At 32.3% G+C, this 19,324-nt stretch overlaps 4 protein-coding genes across 5 annotated transcripts; 1 reads left to right on the plus strand and 3 right to left on the minus strand.

Moving 5' to 3' along the window:
* Nucleotides 1–1,369: 1,369 nt before the first annotated feature.
* On the plus strand, nt 1,370–4,157 carry LOC115702849 (pentatricopeptide repeat-containing protein At1g62350). The gene is made up of 2 exons (XM_030630288.2): nt 1,370–1,960; nt 3,395–4,157. Exons 1-2 carry the CDS (start codon nt 1,613–1,615, stop codon nt 3,812–3,814), a joined length of 768 nt encoding a protein of 255 aa, XP_030486148.2. The 5' UTR covers nt 1,370–1,612; the 3' UTR covers nt 3,815–4,157.
* Nucleotides 4,049–5,689, minus strand: LOC115702848 (cysteine protease XCP1). The gene is made up of 4 exons (XM_030630287.2): nt 5,031–5,689; nt 4,716–4,951; nt 4,489–4,629; nt 4,049–4,412 (listed from the first exon to the last, which is right to left on the minus strand). Exons 1-4 carry the CDS (start codon nt 5,497–5,499, stop codon nt 4,197–4,199), a joined length of 1,062 nt encoding a protein of 353 aa, XP_030486147.2. The 5' UTR covers nt 5,500–5,689; the 3' UTR covers nt 4,049–4,196.
* Nucleotides 5,690–7,919: 2,230 nt separating this feature from the next.
* Nucleotides 7,920–9,517, minus strand: LOC115702847 (cysteine protease XCP1-like). Its single transcript, XM_030630286.2, has 4 exons — nt 8,931–9,517; nt 8,608–8,843; nt 8,360–8,500; nt 7,920–8,285 (listed from the first exon to the last, which is right to left on the minus strand). The coding sequence occupies exons 1-4, from the start codon at nt 9,397–9,399 to the stop codon at nt 8,070–8,072; spliced, it is 1,062 nt and encodes a 353-aa protein (XP_030486146.2). The 5' UTR covers nt 9,400–9,517; the 3' UTR covers nt 7,920–8,069.
* A 1,893-nt stretch (nt 9,518–11,410) lies between these two features.
* On the minus strand, nt 11,411–15,496 carry LOC115702846 (CMP-sialic acid transporter 4). Of its 2 annotated transcripts, XM_061106896.1 has the most exons (16): nt 15,343–15,444; nt 15,190–15,310; nt 15,016–15,079; nt 14,867–14,915; nt 14,672–14,783; nt 14,491–14,570; nt 14,064–14,139; nt 13,871–13,971; nt 13,469–13,540; nt 13,141–13,189; nt 13,002–13,043; nt 12,695–12,816; nt 12,539–12,598; nt 12,218–12,266; nt 11,866–11,960; nt 11,411–11,751 (listed from the first exon to the last, which is right to left on the minus strand). In XM_061106896.1, exons 2-16 carry the CDS (start codon nt 15,214–15,216, stop codon nt 11,700–11,702), a joined length of 1,050 nt encoding a protein of 349 aa, XP_060962879.1. In that variant the 5' UTR covers nt 15,217–15,310; nt 15,343–15,444; the 3' UTR covers nt 11,411–11,699. The 2 variants fall into 2 exon arrangements, with proteins under 2 accessions (XP_060962879.1, XP_030486144.2); XM_030630284.2 differs by having other exon boundaries at nt 15,190–15,496.
* Between the last annotated feature and the right edge of the window lie 3,828 nt (nt 15,497–19,324).

Below are 19,324 nucleotides of genomic sequence, written 5' to 3' on the forward strand. Positions count from 1 at the left end.
ACCCGTTTTCATATCCGTGCTCAAATTCATGTTGTATTTTTTCATTTTTTTTCCAATTAATGAGTTCGTTATTAAACTATATACATATTTTATAATTTCAATTATATTTATGTAATTTTTAGTAAATTTACAATCATATAAAAAAATTATTAGAATTTAAATATTTACTTATAAATAATATTATAATATATAGTTTTATTTTACATTTTTAATAATTTTAATTATAAAATTATAATATTCAATGTCGAATAAAGTATTATATTTAAGTTTAATAATTATTTTAACTTATTTATAATTAACAAATACATATATATTATTGTTATAATTTTTTTTTTTTTGAATGATTTATTGTTATAATTATTAAATTATAGAATTTTTTATGTTTTGTTTATGCTTTTCGGGCTAGTTTATTATGCTTACCGGTCGTGCTTAAGTATATATTTTTTGTGTTGTGTTATATCACTTTATAGTATTGTGTCATGTCATGCTTAGGGGTGCACATTTACATTAGAAACCCACTCGGTCTGAATCCTGAAAAACTCGAAAAAATCGGGTTACAATTGTTGTAAATCCAATTCGAATTAAACTCGGTTCATCATTGGCCGAGTTCAAATTTCATTAATCCAAAACTCGAAAAAATTGGGTTATACCCGAACCCACCCCAACACCTGTATATATATAGTTTTTTTTATATATTTTTTGAAAACATAAACTTAAAACAAAACTAAAAAAACTAATTCTAAACAATGATGTTGTTTTAATTTTTTTTTTCTTTATGAAAAAATATATAAAAATAATAATTTTTCAAAAAAAAAGAGAAAGAAAGAAAAGTCAGTCCAACTCTAACTCGGTCAAAATCCACCTAGACCTGATTCAACCCAAACCTGACCCACCTGCAGCTGAAACTCGAAAACCCAATCACATAAACAGGTGGGTTACTAATTCTATACACCCAAACTCAAAAATTTAAAATTTGGTAAAACTCACTCGATGTGCACTCCTAGTTATGCTCAAGTTTATATTTTTTGTGTGTGTAGTCATGCTCGTACTGATTTCGTGTCGTGCCAAAAAATTCGATTTATATTTAAAATACTAGTGTTGAGTGGGGACCACCTACTTTTATAATACCCCGAATTATTATTTAAAGTTTAACTAAATTATTTTTAATATTTTTATTTATTAAGATGATACTAAAATGATAAATAGTGATATAAATATTTAAAGTTTTGAGTTAGTATCCTAAATTTAATAAAACTATAATTTTCGTTAATATTAACCAAACTTAAATTTTGAATTTATTAAGATAAAATTTGAAAGTAATTGTTAGTGTCAAAATTTGTAACTAAATAATTAAATAAAGCCCAAATAAAATTTAGAAAACCTTAACTCTATCTTCTTCACCTCCCACATTTCTTCTACACAGAGCAACAAAAAAAAAAAAAAAAAAAAGCTTGGTTTGGTGCTGCCTTCCTCTTCCTCCTCCTGCTTCACCTCTTCTAAAGTTGCTGCCTTTGTCCTCCTTCTGGACCACCATTTCCATTGTTATATATATATATATATATATATATGTATATATATAAGGAGTGAGTGGCTAAGTTACAACGAGTCTCTAATGTTACGCTTGGTTCAAAATCTTCTGCGGAAATCTGCACCCAAACCCCTTCCTGCACCCTCCAATAATCTTCCTCTTCATCCTCAATCGCACCACGAAACCCGATTGCGGCGCCATTTCTCGTATTCGGCGGCTTCGAGTTCGAGCCCTAGCCTCTCCATATGGCGGCGGAAGAAGGAGATGAGCAAGGAAGGTTTGATCGTCGCCAAGGAGCTCAAGCGAATCCGATCGGACTCATTTAAACTCGACCGCTTCATACGCTCGCATGTCTCCCGCTTACTCAAGTCCGATCTCGTCTCTGTTCTTGTCGAGTTTCAGAGACAGAACGAGGTCTTTCTATCCATGAAGGTTACTCATTTTTTTTATTTTTATTCAGTAGTAATCAAGTATTTGATATATGTGTTTTCTCTTCTCTGTTTGGTTGCCGAGAAAAGAAAATGAAAAGATTTTCAAATTTGCGTTTTTTACTATTGAGTATAGTCATGTGTACTAAGTTCTGAAAATGGAAGAGAAATATGAGTTAGAAATGAGAGGGTTTCTGTATTAATTAGCAAAATTCAGGTCCAATGGCTGAAAGTAATTCGAGAGACTTTCCACTCTTGACAATCCAATTAGCTAGGGATTGAATTCCTCAATACCCTAATGCCTATTATGCATAGAATCGATATTTATATAGCTAAGGCAGCTTTTGGTTTGAGGTAATGAAATGAAATGGAATGGAAAGAAAGCAATTTTTATTCCATTTCTTTGTTGATGTCATTCTTATTCTAGCTAAGTTTCCATTTCTTCCAACCAAATGACACTTAATGGGGTGTTTGTTATGTGTGGATATAATAGAGTTAGAGGGAATAGACTTGGAGAGAATATGTAAAAGTGTTGGAAGAGATTAACATTACTACCATTTTAATTTAAAAAGTAGGATCTATTTGGAAACACAAACTCCTTGGTTATTAAAATTTAATTTAGTTTGACATTCTCATTCCCATGAAGTTTAAACCTCATACCAAACGCCCCCAAAGGTTTAGCTAGAATATAACTACATTCCCAACAAACTAATTCCAACAACTATATCAAGTCACCAATATCATTGTCCTTTTAGCTCCCTCCTTCATAGGTTTCTATCAAGTTCTTTGCTTTTTTTTTCATATACCTTCTTCACTCTATTGAATTTTATTGCAAGTATTGTTAGAAATGAACAAAATTGAGTTTAAAATTTTAATCTCTCTTTCTCTCTCTGTTTTTATTTTGGAAGTGTATAACCTTTCTTTTAGATGAAGTTAGAATGATTTATATACATGTATAGTATGTACAGGGGAGGGTAGTCAAGAGAATATTTTCATTAAACTACAACATTAGATATTGATTATTTGGAAGCTAAATAGTGTGGATGTCGTTGAGTTTTGCTGGTGTGTTAATACACTGTTTCAAGTACCTCTTCATCTTTCAAGCATAAGCATTGTATTTGCATTCTCAAGACAATGTAGTGAAGTCCAAGAACTCGAGTACTTCTGTATCATGACCCATTTTCCTCTTTACTTACTCGATGGATGTATTCTCGATATATCTAGGATATATATAGAGTTAGGCAGTGAGCTTATATTTTTCTATGCTGGAATTTCCCTCAAGAAAGACAACTAGAGTATAATTGAAGATTGGTTAATTTAGGTAGTTTATTTCTTGTGTTGCATCCATAAAACGATATAAAAATTCATATGACAGAACATGTTCTGTTGGGCAGTTTTCATTATTTAATTTTTACTACCATTATGTTTTCCCCTTCAGATGTATGACGAGGTGCGTAAAGAGATTTGGTACCGACCAGACATGTTCTTTTACCGAGATATGCTGATGATGCTTGCAAGAAACAAAAAGGTGAATGAAGCAATGAAGGTTTGGCAAGATTTAAAGAGTGAAAACGTTGTGTTTGATCAGCATACATATGGGGACATTGTTAGAGTGTTCCTAGACAATGGATTACCATCAGAGGCAATGTACATATACAATGAGATGACATCTTCCCCTGACCCCCCACTCTCTCTACCATTTCGAGTTATTCTAAAGGGGCTCCTGCCTTACCCGGAATTGAGAGAGAAAGTGAAAGAGGATTTCTTGAGGATTTTTCCGGGGATGATCGTGTATGACCTACCTGAAGACTTGTTTGATAGTCATGACAGGAGTACAGATAGTGAAGAAGATGAGTAGAAGAAAGGAATATTTGAATGTTTGAACTGAGAGAGTATTAACTGCTCTAACCATGTTAGCTGGATTTAGTTTGTGAACAACTTGTATATATATTGATTTCTGGATTAATGAAACACTTTACTGATTTTCCCTTTAAAAAACCTTGCATGAGTTTTTTTTTTCTGTACTAACCAACATGTTCTTTCATCTAATTAAGAAATAGAACTCATCTCACTTTTAGACACAAGTTCAATATATTATGATTGTCTAAGTTATTTTATTGAAGTAACAAGAGTAGGTTACAAGTGAAGCTTATAACTTTGGGAATGAAAAACAACAACAATGGAAAGAAAAAAAGCAAAAAGCACAGCACAGCACAGCACAGCACACATTAGTAGAGAAATCAATGCTTTTTGGTAGGAAATGAAGCCATTTTGTAGATACCACAGATACCTTCTGGTTTACCAATGTTTCTCTTCATCCTTATGTAACCTTTCTCTCCCCACTTTGATCCCCATGAGTTTCTTACTATGATGTAATCTCCTCCTTTGGATGTTCCATATCCCACTGCTGCAACTCCATGATCAAGATCAGTTCCGCAACGCCCGTTAAACACTCCCTGAAAAATCCCAATTGTAGTCAAGAATTTTTATATATAGAGAGAGAAAAAGTAATGTGTTTTAACAAGAGCTTACCCCACTGTAGAACTGGAAAGCTCTGTCAGAAGCATCAATGGCTACACTAATAGGTTGGTGAGCCAATGCCTTGAGAAGACTTTGTTCATCATTTGCTGGCACATCTTGATAACCACTAATTGTCACTCTTTCCATCTCACCCTGCCACAAAAATGATTAGATAGCAATACAAGAAACTACCATTGTTTATGGCTAAAATGAATGATCTTAATTTTGATCATCAGTACCTTCTTCCCTTCACAGGTACCTTCCTCCATAAGATAAGGGTAATCATCTTCCTTGTGAAGTCCACCACTAGACTTTATGTACTCAAAGGCATAGTCCATCAAACCCCCATTGCAGCCATTGTTGAATGATCTGTCACAATCGATCAGTTCCTGCTCGGACAAGGATGTCAAGTTTCCTGTCACAATCTGGTTTATGCCTTCAACAGCAGCAACAGTGGAAAATGCCCAACAACTTCCTGCTCAACATAAACAAAGAAAAACATTAAAACCACCATGTTGTTACATACTATGATAGGTAAATTTTTCTGTACTTACCACATGAACCTTGGTTCTTGACTGCAGTGACAGCTCCTTTCTTTCTCCAATCCACAGAGTTGGGCAAATCCACTACATCTCTATAACTGAATTTCTCAGAAGATTCTATTCTCTCAGTGAAAACAGGTTTGAGTCCCAAATACTTGCTCTTAAACTCTTCATGGCTCATATCAGCAAACTCATTAAGTCCCAACCAGTAATCACTGACTTGCTTATTTGTTTGATCAATGTGCTTTAAGTTATCTATGAATATCTCAAATCTTTGAATCTTCTCCTCTATACTCTCATAGATTTTGCCATGTTTCGAGATCCACGAGTCGAAAAGATGAATGAGTTTGTCAATGCTAGTGAGGTGATCAGGAGAATAACCAACGATTGAAAAGTCGTCATGGGCTAATGAAGAATAGGCAAAGAGAGATAAAGATAACAATGCCAAAAGGGAAAGCTTAGATAGCCAAGAAAAAGCCATTTGGTACTATAAAAGAAGAAAATGGAAGATGTTTTGATATTGGATGAATGAGAGGGAAGGGAGATGGGGTGGTTATATATATAGGTGTATTTTTAGAGGTAGCTTTAAAGTGAAGTGGTATAATATGTTTTGTTAATTAGATGAGTAAATCTTTAAGCTTGGTTCTCATTTGCTTGGAATGCTTTTCTTCCAAGCATGATCTTGATCATGGCTAAAAAAGGACTCCATGGACTAAACATTAGGAAAGTAAGTTATAATGATATCATACAAATATTATATTTGGATTTTTAATAGTTGCATTATAGTTTTAAGAAAGGTGAAAATATAATTAATTTTAATGACAAATATGATAGAATCACACTGCATTTGCATATTGTTATAAAAATTATTTTGTAAACTATTTAGTGCTTTTGTTGAAATTTAGAATAAGATGTATGGAGTTTTATTTCAAAATTAATAGGAGTAGTTCATTCATCTTATGTATGGTAATTTATTTCTACACATTAACAATGTGGGACTAACTCTAATATACTCTCTTCACATTTGGGGTTGGAAAGTGTAAGTATAATGAACGACCTTTAAAGACCACAGGGTCGAACGTGACATTTAAAAGAATCTCGCAAAGCCAAATATCGAAAAATTTGTAAGTGTACACGTCGGAAAATTTGTAGATTTTGAAACAGATCAAAGACCCCAATGTTGAAAACTAGCACACATAAATCGAAAGGTCTCAAATGGAGATTAAAGGAGAGACAGTGAAAATTTTAGTTTGACTCTAATACCATGTTAGAATTTAGAGTAAGATACATAGAGTTCCATTTCAAAACTAATTGACAATAAAAGAAGTAGTTCATTCATTTTATACACTGTATTTTTTTTTCTCAATAATTTCTAGTTTTTGGAGTTATTTTTATACCATTTTCTAAACTATATTTGATGAGTTTATTGTACCAAAAAAATTATTCATAGTACTTGCCAAATGTGTAGGATGAATTTTATTTATTAATGATGAGATGATGTCTTTGTAACTTTATGGACGTAGGGACATTGCTATAAAGTTATGCTGAGATACATGATGAAGATTTCAAGTAGGATCTTGTGAAAGTCTTGGTGGACCACCTATTTCCATTATAAGCCAAATTCTTTTTTTCCCATATATTCAAGAGCTCCACCATGCAGGGCATAATCACTAAAATAAAAGAACATCTGTTTTTGGTTTTATAAACTTTTTTTATTAAAAATATTCTGTGTAGATTTTAATCAAAAATAAGAAAAATTGTAAGAGAGTTCCAGCCAACAAGTTAATTGTCTAGTCAAAAAGTATACAAAGTCAAGATATTACTGACTACAAGTAAGACAACTAATATTTGACCAAATTGCGTAAAAAATTTAGATTTTGTGTAGCTTTAATGAGTTTTTAAGTCAAATTATGGAAAATTTGTATTTGTAAAGTTCATAAATTGGTGGAAAATGGAGCAAATCTTATTCACAAACCTCTAATTTGATTCTCATTATGAATTTGAGTGACATAAGGTTAAATCTGAGCGACATATAACTAATTTGATGAATATACAACAAACCTCTAATGGAGCAAATATTTAATGCTACAAAAATACATATTTTAATTTTCAAAAGTTTCTCTATTTTCTTCAACATTACATTTTATGATGATGATGATTGTGTGATAGTATATGTGTTAAACATAAATTTTAGGTTCAGCTATAAAAATTGGATCAAAACCTCTGTAAATACTTTGAAAATATACTAATTTTGACAATTTTTTGCATATTTTACCCTATTTTATTTCCAAAATGTATTTTATGAACCTGTTATAAAAACTCATGTGAATGCCTAACAACATTTTTCTGTTATCTTCTTTCATTCTATGGTGATTTTACCAAGTAAAAAGAGCTCAAACTCAAAGTAAAGTTTCTTTCATGCCAAGCAAGCAAATATCCCATGCACCAAACATTAGTAAACATTGTTCTTGTTTTTGTGACAAAATGGAACAAGATATTGAAAAAACTATATCCCAATTTAAGAATGTTATTTGTCTTAGAAGATTGTTGTAGGTTATGAAGTGAAGAGTCTCAAGAATTTGGTTTAGGAATTCTTGGTGGAATGAAATAAATAATGTCCTAAAAGGAAAACTTTATTTCAATGGGTTACTTGAGCTACTTGCATTCTTATTATTAAGCTTGCAAAAGTTTTGTTGAGTGACAATATATCATTCTTACTTAGTTGTATAAATCTTGTATACCTTGGGTTACTATATCCTCTTATTTACATAATCTACCTATTAAACAAGGTCATTGCATGAGTTTTCTAATGTACTAACCAACATGTTCTTTCATCTAATTAGGAAATGGAACTTTTAGATCATGACCATTGGTTTCATCTCATTTAGACAAGTTCAAATATACTATGATTGTCTAAGTTATTTTATTGAAGTAACAAGAGTAGGTTACAAGTGAAGCTTATAAGTTTGGGAAAGAAAAACAACAACAATGAAAAAAATAGCAAAGGTTTGCTTTTGAAGGGAATAAGCACAACACACAATAGTAGAGAAATCAATGCTTTTTGGTAGGAAATGAAGCCATTTTGTAGATACCACAGATTCCTTCTGGTTTACCAATGTTTCTCTTCATCCTTATGTAACCTTTCTCTCCCCACTTTGATCCCCATGAGTTTCTTACTATGATGTAATCTCCTCCTTTGGATGTTCCATATCCCACTGCTGCAACTCCATGATCAAGATCAGTTCCGCAACGCCCGTTAAACACTCCCTGAAAAATCCCAATTTTAGTCAAGAATTTTTATATATAGAGAGAAAAAGTAATGTGTTTTAACAAGAGCTTACCCCACTGTAGAACTGGAAAGCTCTGTCAGAAGCATCAATGGCTACACTAATAGGTTGGTGAGCCAATGCCTTGAGAAGACTTTGTTCATCATTTGCTGGCACATCTTGATAACCACTAATGGTCACTCTTTCCATCTCACCCTGCCACAAAAATGATTAGATAGCAATATAAGAAACTACCATTGTTTATGGCTAAAAAGAAGGATCTTAATTTTTGGTTATTTGGGGCCCTATATAATGTTCCTTACCTTCTTCTCTTCACAGGTACCTTCCTCCATAAGATAAGGGTAATCATCTTCCTTGTGAAGTCCACCACTAGACTTTATGTACTCAAAGGCATAGTCCATCAAACCACCATTGCAGCCACTGTTGAATGTTCTGTCACAATCGATCAGTTCCTGCTCGGACAAGGATGTCAAGTTTCCTGTCACAATCTGGTTTATGCCTTCAACAGCAGCAACAGTGGAAAATGCCCAACAACTTCCTGCTCAACATAAACAAAGATAAACATTAAAACCAATGTAGAAGAGCACCAAATAGTCACAATATCACCATTTTTTTCTGTACTTACCACATGAACCTTGATTCTTGACTGCAGTGACAGCTCCTTTCTTTCTCCAATCCACAGACTTGGGCAAATCCACCACATCTCTATAACTGAATTTCTCAGAAAATTCTTTTCTCTCAGTGAAAACAGGTTTGAGTCCCAAATACTTGCTCTTAAACTCCTCATGGCTCATATCAGCAAACTCATTAAGCCCCAACCAGTAATCACTGACTTGCTTATTTGTTTCATCAATATGCTTTAAGTTATCTATGAATATCTCAAATCTCTGAATCTTCTCCTCTATACTTTCATAGATTTTGCCATGTTTCGAGATCCACGAGTCGAAAAGATGAATGAGTTTGTCAATGGAAGTTAGGTGATCAGGAGAGTAGCCAACTATTGAAAAGTCATCATGGGCTAATGAAGAACAGGCAAAGAGAGACAAAGACAACAATGCCAAAAGGGAAAGCTTAGAAAGCAAAGAGAAAGCCATTTTCTAGTAAAGGAAAAATTGAATGGAGAGAAGAAGTGTTTGATATGGGATGAGTGGGAATGAATGACTATATATATAGTTTTTGATTTGAAGGGGTTGCTTTTGAATAAAGTGGTGTGCTATGCATTTTTTTATTTTTTATTGTAAAATTTAAGTTGAAGAAAACTGAGTCTTTAAGATTGGTTCTATTTGGCAGGCTTTTCTTGCAAGCATATATGATCATGTATAATTAACACATGAGTTGAATGAATGTGAGGAATGTAAGGTATAATGAATGATTTTCCACACTTAAAACATACATAGGAGTGTGGATTTTCCGTGTTCTAGTTTAACTTTACAAAATGATTAATGGGTTTAGCAATTCACTTCCAGAAATTGTGTGTATCAGTTAGTATGGTAACATAAACAATCTCGTATAGAACTCTAATTTATGGGTTGGGAAGACTAACATTGTGTGTTTGTACAAGTAAAAGATAATGAAATTCTCTTAATAATGACCCATAAATAAAAAATGATAAAAATTGGAACTTTAAATATTTTTATGGAATAGAAGTTCTTTTTATTTTTTACAAAAATATGAACTATTCATTCACATTATTATGTTTTCATGTTGTTTCTACCGTGTTGTATGTTGCATTCTTATTGTTTCATATTGTTTATAAGATTTGGTAAAATTGAAAAGAAAAAAATTGTAAAATTTAAAAAGAAAAGAAAAAATTGACTGTACTAAAAATTTCAAAAGTGTGCCAAAAATGATATTTTTTTTAAAGAGAAATGCTAAGGGCACCTTAGAGCATCTCTAAAGCGAGTAGTTTATTAAAGTGACCTTGCTACATATGCAATGTGATCTAAACATTAATTTTATGTTAAGTGTTGTTTAGACAATAACCACATAGTTATTTTTTACCTAAAAAATTATTAATTTAATGTAATATAAGACAATGGTGGACAACTTTATAAGTTAAATTATTAGAGTATTTTTTTTTTTAGAAAATGTAACAAATCTTATGTAGATGATAAAGAAAATAAAAAAAAAATAGTTTAAAATGATAGGTGTACTTTAGCAACTATAAATGTTACCCTCAATTAGAAATGCTCGTAAGTGCCAAACATCACAAGATATAACATACCACTATTGGTGCAAATTAATATCGAATTTTACACATTTTAATTTAATAAATAATATAAGAAACCGATCACCACCCACAACACATTACATCGGTATCGGTATGGTGTTAGTCTTAGACACCATAAATTGGGGTAAGTTGAAAAATACCTCTTTTATTAATCAATTAATCAAATTTACCTCTAATTTTATATTTATTTGAAACATACCTCTTTTTATATGTATTGTACCCAAAATACCCTGACATAAGAGAGTCACATAGAGAGAGTATCTTGAAGTGACAAGGGCAAAATTGGTACAATGTTTAAAAAAAAAGGTAAAAATGATAGACTTTAAAAAAGAAGGCAAAAATAAAAGAAGATAATATAAAAAGGGTATAGAGTGTAATTACCTCCCATTAAATTGCCTAATAGCATTGCTATTTTGTAACATATCCCAAATAAGAATGGATGCCCATTACTCCAAATCAAAATGTTACCCCTAATCTTTCCTCCCACTTTTAAAAGGGTTTTTAATTTCATGTACGTAGTAATGTAGGTTATAACTAGTGGGAATGGGATCATCTAATTGGAATTCGTCTAAGCAAAGTTCAAATTCTTTTATTTTTTTATTTAAAAAAAAAACACAAAAATCACTTATTATTATTCTTTCATTAAAAAAAACACATAAAGTTGTGAGTATCTCTTTACGTCTGCTGTTGCTGTGGAGGAAAAAGCATTCACAAACAATCAGTATAATTTGTCAATATAAAAAACCACCGTTCTAGTCTACTCTTGATTGCTTAATCTGTAATCCTAATCATCTACTCATTAAATATATATATATATATATATATATATATATATATATATATTCTTATACATGTTTATGTGTAAAAAGACAGTATGATAGAAAGCTTCTCTAATAAATAAATAAATAAATAACACAAATACATGTATGTATTTAAGGGAGAATATAAAGGGTTATCACAAGACATTGTTGCTCTTCTTCTTAAATAGAGATCGTTGTTGTTCCATGTACCAGCAGCAGCTTCACAAGAGCTCAGCTCATATACTTCTTTAATTTACACTATATGAATGAAAAATTTGTTATATGAACTAACCGTTGTCGTTAAAATCGACTGAATATAAGATATAGAGAGGTAGCAAGAGGAGGTCCGGTCTGGTCCTTCTTACTATCTTTGCAGCTTCCCGATAGAGTGTAGGTATATCGATACGGAGACGACACTGGGAAAGGATTAAGAGATGAACATAATAAACATTCTTAATTAGATTAAGATAAACTTTGAACAAATTCTATACAATATTTATTGGAGTTGAATATAAGACAGGCGAACTTACGTTGAGCCGAGGAAAAAGGCAAGAGATAGATGGAAGCCAAATAGAAAAACGGAAACAATTGCTGTGAGCAGCATAGCGACCGACGTTGAATACACCTGCAGAATATGATGAAGCTAAATCAACAAGAGAGATTTGTTCATTACAGCACCATGGACCAGAGAGAAGAAAACAGCAACAACAACAATAGCATAGCACCAATAGGGTGATACTGGACTTGCTAGGGTATGTTGTTTCTTAGCGCATTACATAAATAGATGCGAAAGTCTCAATTACGAAACAAGTGTACTAATGATCATAATTTAATTGTCTACTGTTTTTTTTTTCATATAAATATGCTTATTCCAAGTCTTACCTTTACAATGTTGTCTGCGTATTTCATAACCATGGATACAGCAATGCCACTGAAAACAACAGAGAATAAAGAAAATAAATGATTACGAAAACTCAAGTATTAACATATATGCTCATAAGAAGAGGAGAAAATAAAAAATGTTCATGCCATAAGTCAGATTTTGGATAGATTTTGCATCATAATAAGTTTTCAACATTAAAGCAAAAGTGTACAGTGGTAATAGACCAATATCGAAATGCCTGGAGGTGCGAATCTGTTAGCGCGGATAGAATAAGAAAACTATTGCTAAATCAAACAAGCTAGAATTGACATGTAACGAACCTCATTGCATGATTGAGTATCATCAGTACTGTAATAAACGAATATCCATGGAAGAAACCCCTAAAACACAGAGACAAAAATTTATTAATTGGTGAGCTAGACATGTAGAACTTGTTACAAAAAGCAGGATCGGAAAACAGAAAGAGTCCAAGTTACTTGTTCATCACAGCATCAAAATCTTGAACCAATATTGCAGCAGCATTGAAGATCATTCCAAAAATATACAGCCAAAAGTTTTGCACATTTATATTCCTTGAAGGGCGCTTTTTAATTATCGCCTGCAGCATAAAACAAGGTTTCGTAAACAGTTATGTTTCAGTTTCAGTACACTCAGATACCACTTGACTCAGTGGAGGTTTGAGTCCCTATTTATTAGTGTTTCTAAAAATCATTTGAAGCCAATGTGAACCCAAACCTAAGGTAAAAGAAAGGGCAGAGATTATAAGAAAGACAAGAAAATCACCTCAGTGTAAACTCCAGCAAAACCACTTAAGAGTGCCATGACCTGCAAAATTGGTACAAACACTTGTGATCACGAATAAATAACCTGTTTTTTTTTTTTTTGGAAAGAGACGAGAGCCTGAAAGCTATTGAAAACTCACAATCGCCATCATCCAACCTTGTAAAGGTGTTTGAAGAACATGATCAGAACTGCCAAACAAACAAGAGATAAATATGTGTAAGAGACGTTTAATGCGGCTGCTTTAAAATGTTGCCTGATAGTTGAATTTTATCCTCGGGAAGGTTATAATGATATAAACTTATTAACCTAAGAGTGATGGACAGTGTATAAGCAATAGGGATCCTCAACCCCTGACTGATAGTCAACAAACAACCAAAGAGCCCTAAACAGACTCTAATGGCCAGCATGCTAAATTTGATACTCAAGGAGACACAAAGATGTAACTGAATGATGCTGTAGACTCTTACTTTGAGTTCAGTTGTGCTGTGGTGCATCCTGCACATAGTAGAATAAACGCCGCCCACTGAATCTGACTTAACCTGCAATATATGAAGTAATCAGAACACGATTCTTGTTAAGAATATTGCAAGGATAATATGACAACTCTCCGCTGCATTTATACAAAGTTAAATTGTTTAGTCCATCCAATCTCACATCCAAAAGCAGCTCTCCTCATGTTTGTACCGATAAAACATGGTTTTCTCCTGATTAACAATACATACGTACATGTTTTCTCAATTTCAATTGAACTTTATTTGCTCACTAATGTCTCTCTTTGCCCCCCATAAATTCAGTCATTTCTTTCCCCAATCTTACATAACAATGGCAAATATGGTCATTGGCAAGCCAAGCAGAATAAGATCACGTACTTTTTCTTGAGTATTATTCTGTATAATACACCAGTACTTATTATATTCAGGTTCTTCAGAATCTGATAACCCGGAGCATCCACATAAGCAAAGATGTAATACTGCCACATTAAAAACAATAGATAGAGAGTTATATTTCAAAAAGAAAGAACATCAGAACTACAATGAGAAGATAAAACTTAGTGAGACCAACCTGAAGTAAATTTTTCACTAAGTAAAGAGCTGCTGGAATGGGGTAAACGATGACTTCTTCTACCGTCGTACTTAATCTAATACAACAGCAGACACTCATAAAATTAATGCTAAATTCGATTCATCCTTACCAAATTACCTATCAATAAAACTATAAACCAAAAAACAAAAAGCAATTATTCCACACAATCTGGGTGGAGTCAGTCATACCACTTCTCAGAGGGTATAAAATCGGATAAGATTTCTTTGGGGTTGTTTAGAAATACTAGAACAAATGGACAATTTTAGATAATATGAAGTAAAAAAAACCATACATATGACTAAAGTTTTGCATAAGAGATTCATAGTAGAAGTAAGAAAATCCATATGGTGAGTTCTTCTCAAATTAACAAAGCTGAGTCATAAAAGAAAATGAGAGAAAGGAACACCTGTTATCTTCTGTAACACCTTCATTATTCCAGATTCTTCCCAAAGCCACAAGCGAAAATGCACATTTCAAACTCTCCACCTACATTCAAGTAAAGAAGAAAAAAAAGAAGCTTAATAAGTCTGAATTTGATATGAACATCAAAATTAAAAAATCAAAGCTAACTCCAGCTCAAATCTGACCAAGAAATTCGCAGTAGTAACACTGTACTCGTATCTTCCAGCTCTCTTTGACCATACAATCAGAATTGCTTGCGAACTCGTAAGAACAGTCAAAGCAAGAGTAACCATTGACCTAATAAAGATCACGAATTTAGAGTTACCAATAAACTAATGTCAAATACACAAAAACATGTGTATATATATATAAGCTCGTACTTTCGCTTCCATACGGTTCGATCAATTGGACCGATTCCCAAACTGACGGCTGCATCAATCACCGCCAAACCGAAATCAGTAAACAATTCAAATGTTTCACATTAAGATTTCAACCTAACAAGATTGAAAAATGGAAAGAAAAAAAGTACCAGCAGAAAGCGGTTTTCCTCGCAAGCTCTCAACATCGTCAACGACTGAATCTTCATCCTTATCCTGCATATATGCATTAAAAATGTATATGAAGTTAAATGTTGACGAATTGAACAGGAGTGAAGATTGAGAAGAGCGAAAATGCATTGCATCATAAGATGAGATGAGAATACCTGGTCTTTGATTTTCCTGTACTCCATTTTTGAGGAACAGTACAGATCTCTTTGGTTAGTTGTTCAGAATCAGAGCCCCTGGGTTTTCTTTCAGATCTCTCTCTCTTTCTATAAATATATATATATATATATATATATATATATATATATATTTATATATGAGCAATTAAGAAGAGAGTGTCACCACTGAATGGAGTGAATTGAATACTGTGATGAAGAAACAAACAACAACGGCCTGCATTGCATAACCCCAATCACTTCAAACCTTCCTTTTATTCCTTAAAAAAAACATAAATTAATTTAATGAATTTTATGGAAATTAAAAAAAAAAAACAAATTATGATTTATTTATAATTTTCGGAATTAAATTTTTTTAGAATTTTTACTTTGAATTTTAGGTAAAAATTTACAAATTTACTTTTACACGGAATATTTTACAAAAATACTATTTTTTTTATAAAACTGTTAGGTTATTTTTAGTATTAATTTTAGATTAAGTTTAGTATATTTTTAATTAAGTTTTAATCGTGTTTGGAGCATTTTTACGCTTGTTATCTTTTATTTTTACAGATTTAAAATAGAAGAAGATTAGAAAAATATCAGAGAAAAAGATAAAAAATATCATGATATTTAAAATAGAGAAAATTGTGGAAGCCGAAACTTCAAGCCTGAATTCGACGGTTTTCTGATTGAATTTTGGAAAAAGTCAAAACATGAAAGTTCTAGATCTCTCTTTTATCTTTCCGGAACATCTTGAATCGTTCAATTCCGAGCAATATTGAGAGAGTTATAGTCCAAATACTATCAGTGGACGCAGCAGAAAAAAATATCTCGTTTGAGGTTTCCCAAAAATTTAAATTCGAGTGGGAATTTAAATATTGCGTTTTTTCCATATTTTTAGGCCTTCAATGCCTATATAAAGGGAAGAAGGGAGTTGATTTCATCAAGCAATTTTAGAGAGAAAAACAGAGAGAATACAGATGGAAAGTGGAGAGATCAACTGCAATATTGGAGGCATTCTTCAGAGGGTTTTCAGCATTCTTCTCTTCTCTATTTTTATCTCTTTTCTTAAAGTTAATATGTGTGATTGTGCTCTCATGAACATGTGTAGCTAAACACTTTAATTAGGGTTAGATGGATATTGTTTAACATTGTTTATGGTTTTAATATGATTAATTTTCCCCCTAATTTCTATGTATTCTATTTTATTTGTGCTTAATTACTTTTAATTGCCTGATCACCAATTAACTGTCTATGATTTTGATGCGAGATCTGAGAAGTGAGTGTCAAATATGCTATAGTAGAATAGAACTGAATTTCGATATAGGACGAGAGTACCTATATGGTTTAGATACCTTATAGGGTTTTTGTGTTTAATGCCTGTTGCATGTTAAATTTATCACGAGAGTAGAAAGTTTGCATGTAATTGAGGTTTATATATCTGAGAAGACTATAAATTACCTTAGTAAACCTGCTATTGCATTGGAATTAATATTAGGGAAATAATCATATTAGACCATATTCAATAGAAACAATTGAAATCGACACCCTAGTTTTTATTAACTTTAAATTTTCTTGTATAATTGTTTCTTACTAGTTTCTTATTCTTAATTCTTTCTTTATTTTTTATTTAACCAAATAGAAGTAAAAGTTTAATTTTAACGTACTTAACTACACTCCCTGTGGGATCGACCTCACTCCTAGTGAGTCTACTACTTTAAACGATACGTACACTTGCGTGTGCAAAAATATCGCAACAAGTTTTTGGCGCCGTTGCCGGGGAGTGATAGTTAATATTATTAAAAATTAAATTTTTTTTTCTAATTTGATTTTTCTTTTTAGTTTTAGTATTAATTTTGTTGTTTCAAATTTTTATCTTTTTAGTACTAATTTAGTTTTATTTTATTTTACTAATGTTTTATTGATGAGCTTGACCTGCAAGACAAATCCAGATGCTATATCTTGAGGATTTTGCCCAACAACACAATGAACCATTCTATTCTGCTTGGAGGAGATTTAAAGAGTATGGAGAGAGATGTTATCCCACTTTCTCAAGTGGGTGTTTTACGTGGCTATTTTATAACGGACTTAACGATGAAACAAGAAGTTGGGTTGATTATGGAGCAGAGGCAACTGGAGCGCCTCTATTAATGAGAGGCTATGACGTAATCGATCTATTGAATAATATGGCAGATTTTGATTACGACTGGCATTGGGATCCATCACTTCAGGGTTAGAGTCACCAATACCCACCTTATTGCCCAAATTCATCTCAACAATCTGAAAAAGAGGAACAACTACTAGCACTTATGCAATCACTTCCAGGAGAGATTAATCGCTTAACTGACATGGTGAGATCCTTATGTGATAATTCAATGGCTCATGATTCAGAATGTAATAATTCCAATGATGAAAGTTATGAGAGTTATTGCTACAATGAAGAAGGGTCATTAGTTGAGTACAAGGAAGATAATGAGCCTACAATTGAATATCAAGATCCTTGTGAAGAGGAACTCATTGAATATGAAATCACAAGTGAGGGTATGAATAGCCACGTGGAGAGTGAGCAACAAGAAGAAGGTTTGTTAGATGAAAGAGTAGATACTGTGACATTGGGGGATGAGGAAGAACATGGCATCACTGATTCGACTTCATCAATGATATTGACTAATAAACCACCAATAAATCTATATATTTCATCAACACCATATTACATCCTCTGCGAGCTACGAAAGGCTTCTCCCCAAGCTCATCATCCAAAGTCTTGTGTTGTTGGTACTGACTTTGATTCAAACTCATCACTTGCCAAGCTTGAAGGCAAGTACAACAACAATTTTCAAGTTGTCTTGCATGACGCTTATTATGGGCGTCAACCGCTTATTGATGTGGCACCCAGGTAAGTTTCCTTTCCTTTTTCTTTAATGTCACATTGGGGACAATGTGTCACTTTAGTTTGGGGGGAGCAGTGACTTAATTTTTATTTTGAGTTTTTTTTTAAGTTTTATGTCTTTTAATTTTTAGTTTTTAGTTTTTATTGTTTTGAGTCAATTTTCTTAATGTGAGCCAATTTAAAAGTAGGTAGATAGCATGATTTGAAAAGTTCACTTATTTTCGAAAAATCCGTATGCTTGGTGATATTACATTCTTGACTAATTTCAATTTTGAGCATAGAATCATATTAGGTAATTTGCTAGTAATTGAATTGTTTTATGCATGTTGATTGTGGAATGTGGAAAGTTGTTTGGAAAATTCTAGAACTTGCTTGCTTGCTATTTGAGGCGAAATAATAAATTATGCATGATTAGGAAAGTGATTTAGGCAATTTTTTGGATCGATTGTACCTTTCAAGCCATCCTTGTAATTTTTATCCTAGTTACCTTTTTTTTGAGCCTTAACCTATTCTTTGTTTTACACATATTGAGCATAAAAAGATAAACCCATGAATATCCACAATTTGACCCTAATCATACCATAAGTAGATCTTTAGTTTGGGGGAATTTGGATGGGAAGTTTGTTGTATGTGTGTGGAAAAAGTGTGAAAATTGAGAGAATATAAAAAGAAAAAAATTGATTGACAACAACTTGAAAAAAATGAGAAAAGAAAGAAAAATCTGACAACTAGTGTCAAATCTAGAAAAAAAAATATATAAATATAAAGTTGTTGCACCCTTGTTGAAGAATATATCTCATGTAATTAGAAAAAAGGGTATTGGGATTGTGTAAAAAATATTGTGGGTGACATGATTGGAGAAGCTTATGGTATAGGAAAGCCTAAATGACCATTTCAACTACCTTTACCCTAAACCTAACATTACAAGCCTAGAAAGACCTTCTGATTCTTAGTTGTGCATTAATCTATATTAGTGGAGAATAGTAAGTATTGCAAGCATATGGAATTTTGGGTTAGTGGATTGATGATTGTAATTGGCATGCATAAAGTGATTTAATTGTTAGTTAATTGCATTCTATGGTTTCACGAGCTAAATGAAAATAAATTGAAATTTGTCAATGGTGTAATTGAACTAAAATTCTGGATTATATGCATAAGTGAATTTTTTTTCATAATCATGTTATTGAAGCTACTTGAAAATTACTCATGTTTTGGAGATTGACTTGTTTAATGTTTATTTAGTGT

The sequence above is a fragment of the Cannabis sativa genome, chromosome X, assembly GCF_029168945.1.
Source record: "Cannabis sativa cultivar Pink pepper isolate KNU-18-1 chromosome X, ASM2916894v1, whole genome shotgun sequence".
In the NCBI taxonomy this organism is placed as follows: domain Eukaryota; kingdom Viridiplantae; phylum Streptophyta; class Magnoliopsida; order Rosales; family Cannabaceae; genus Cannabis; species Cannabis sativa.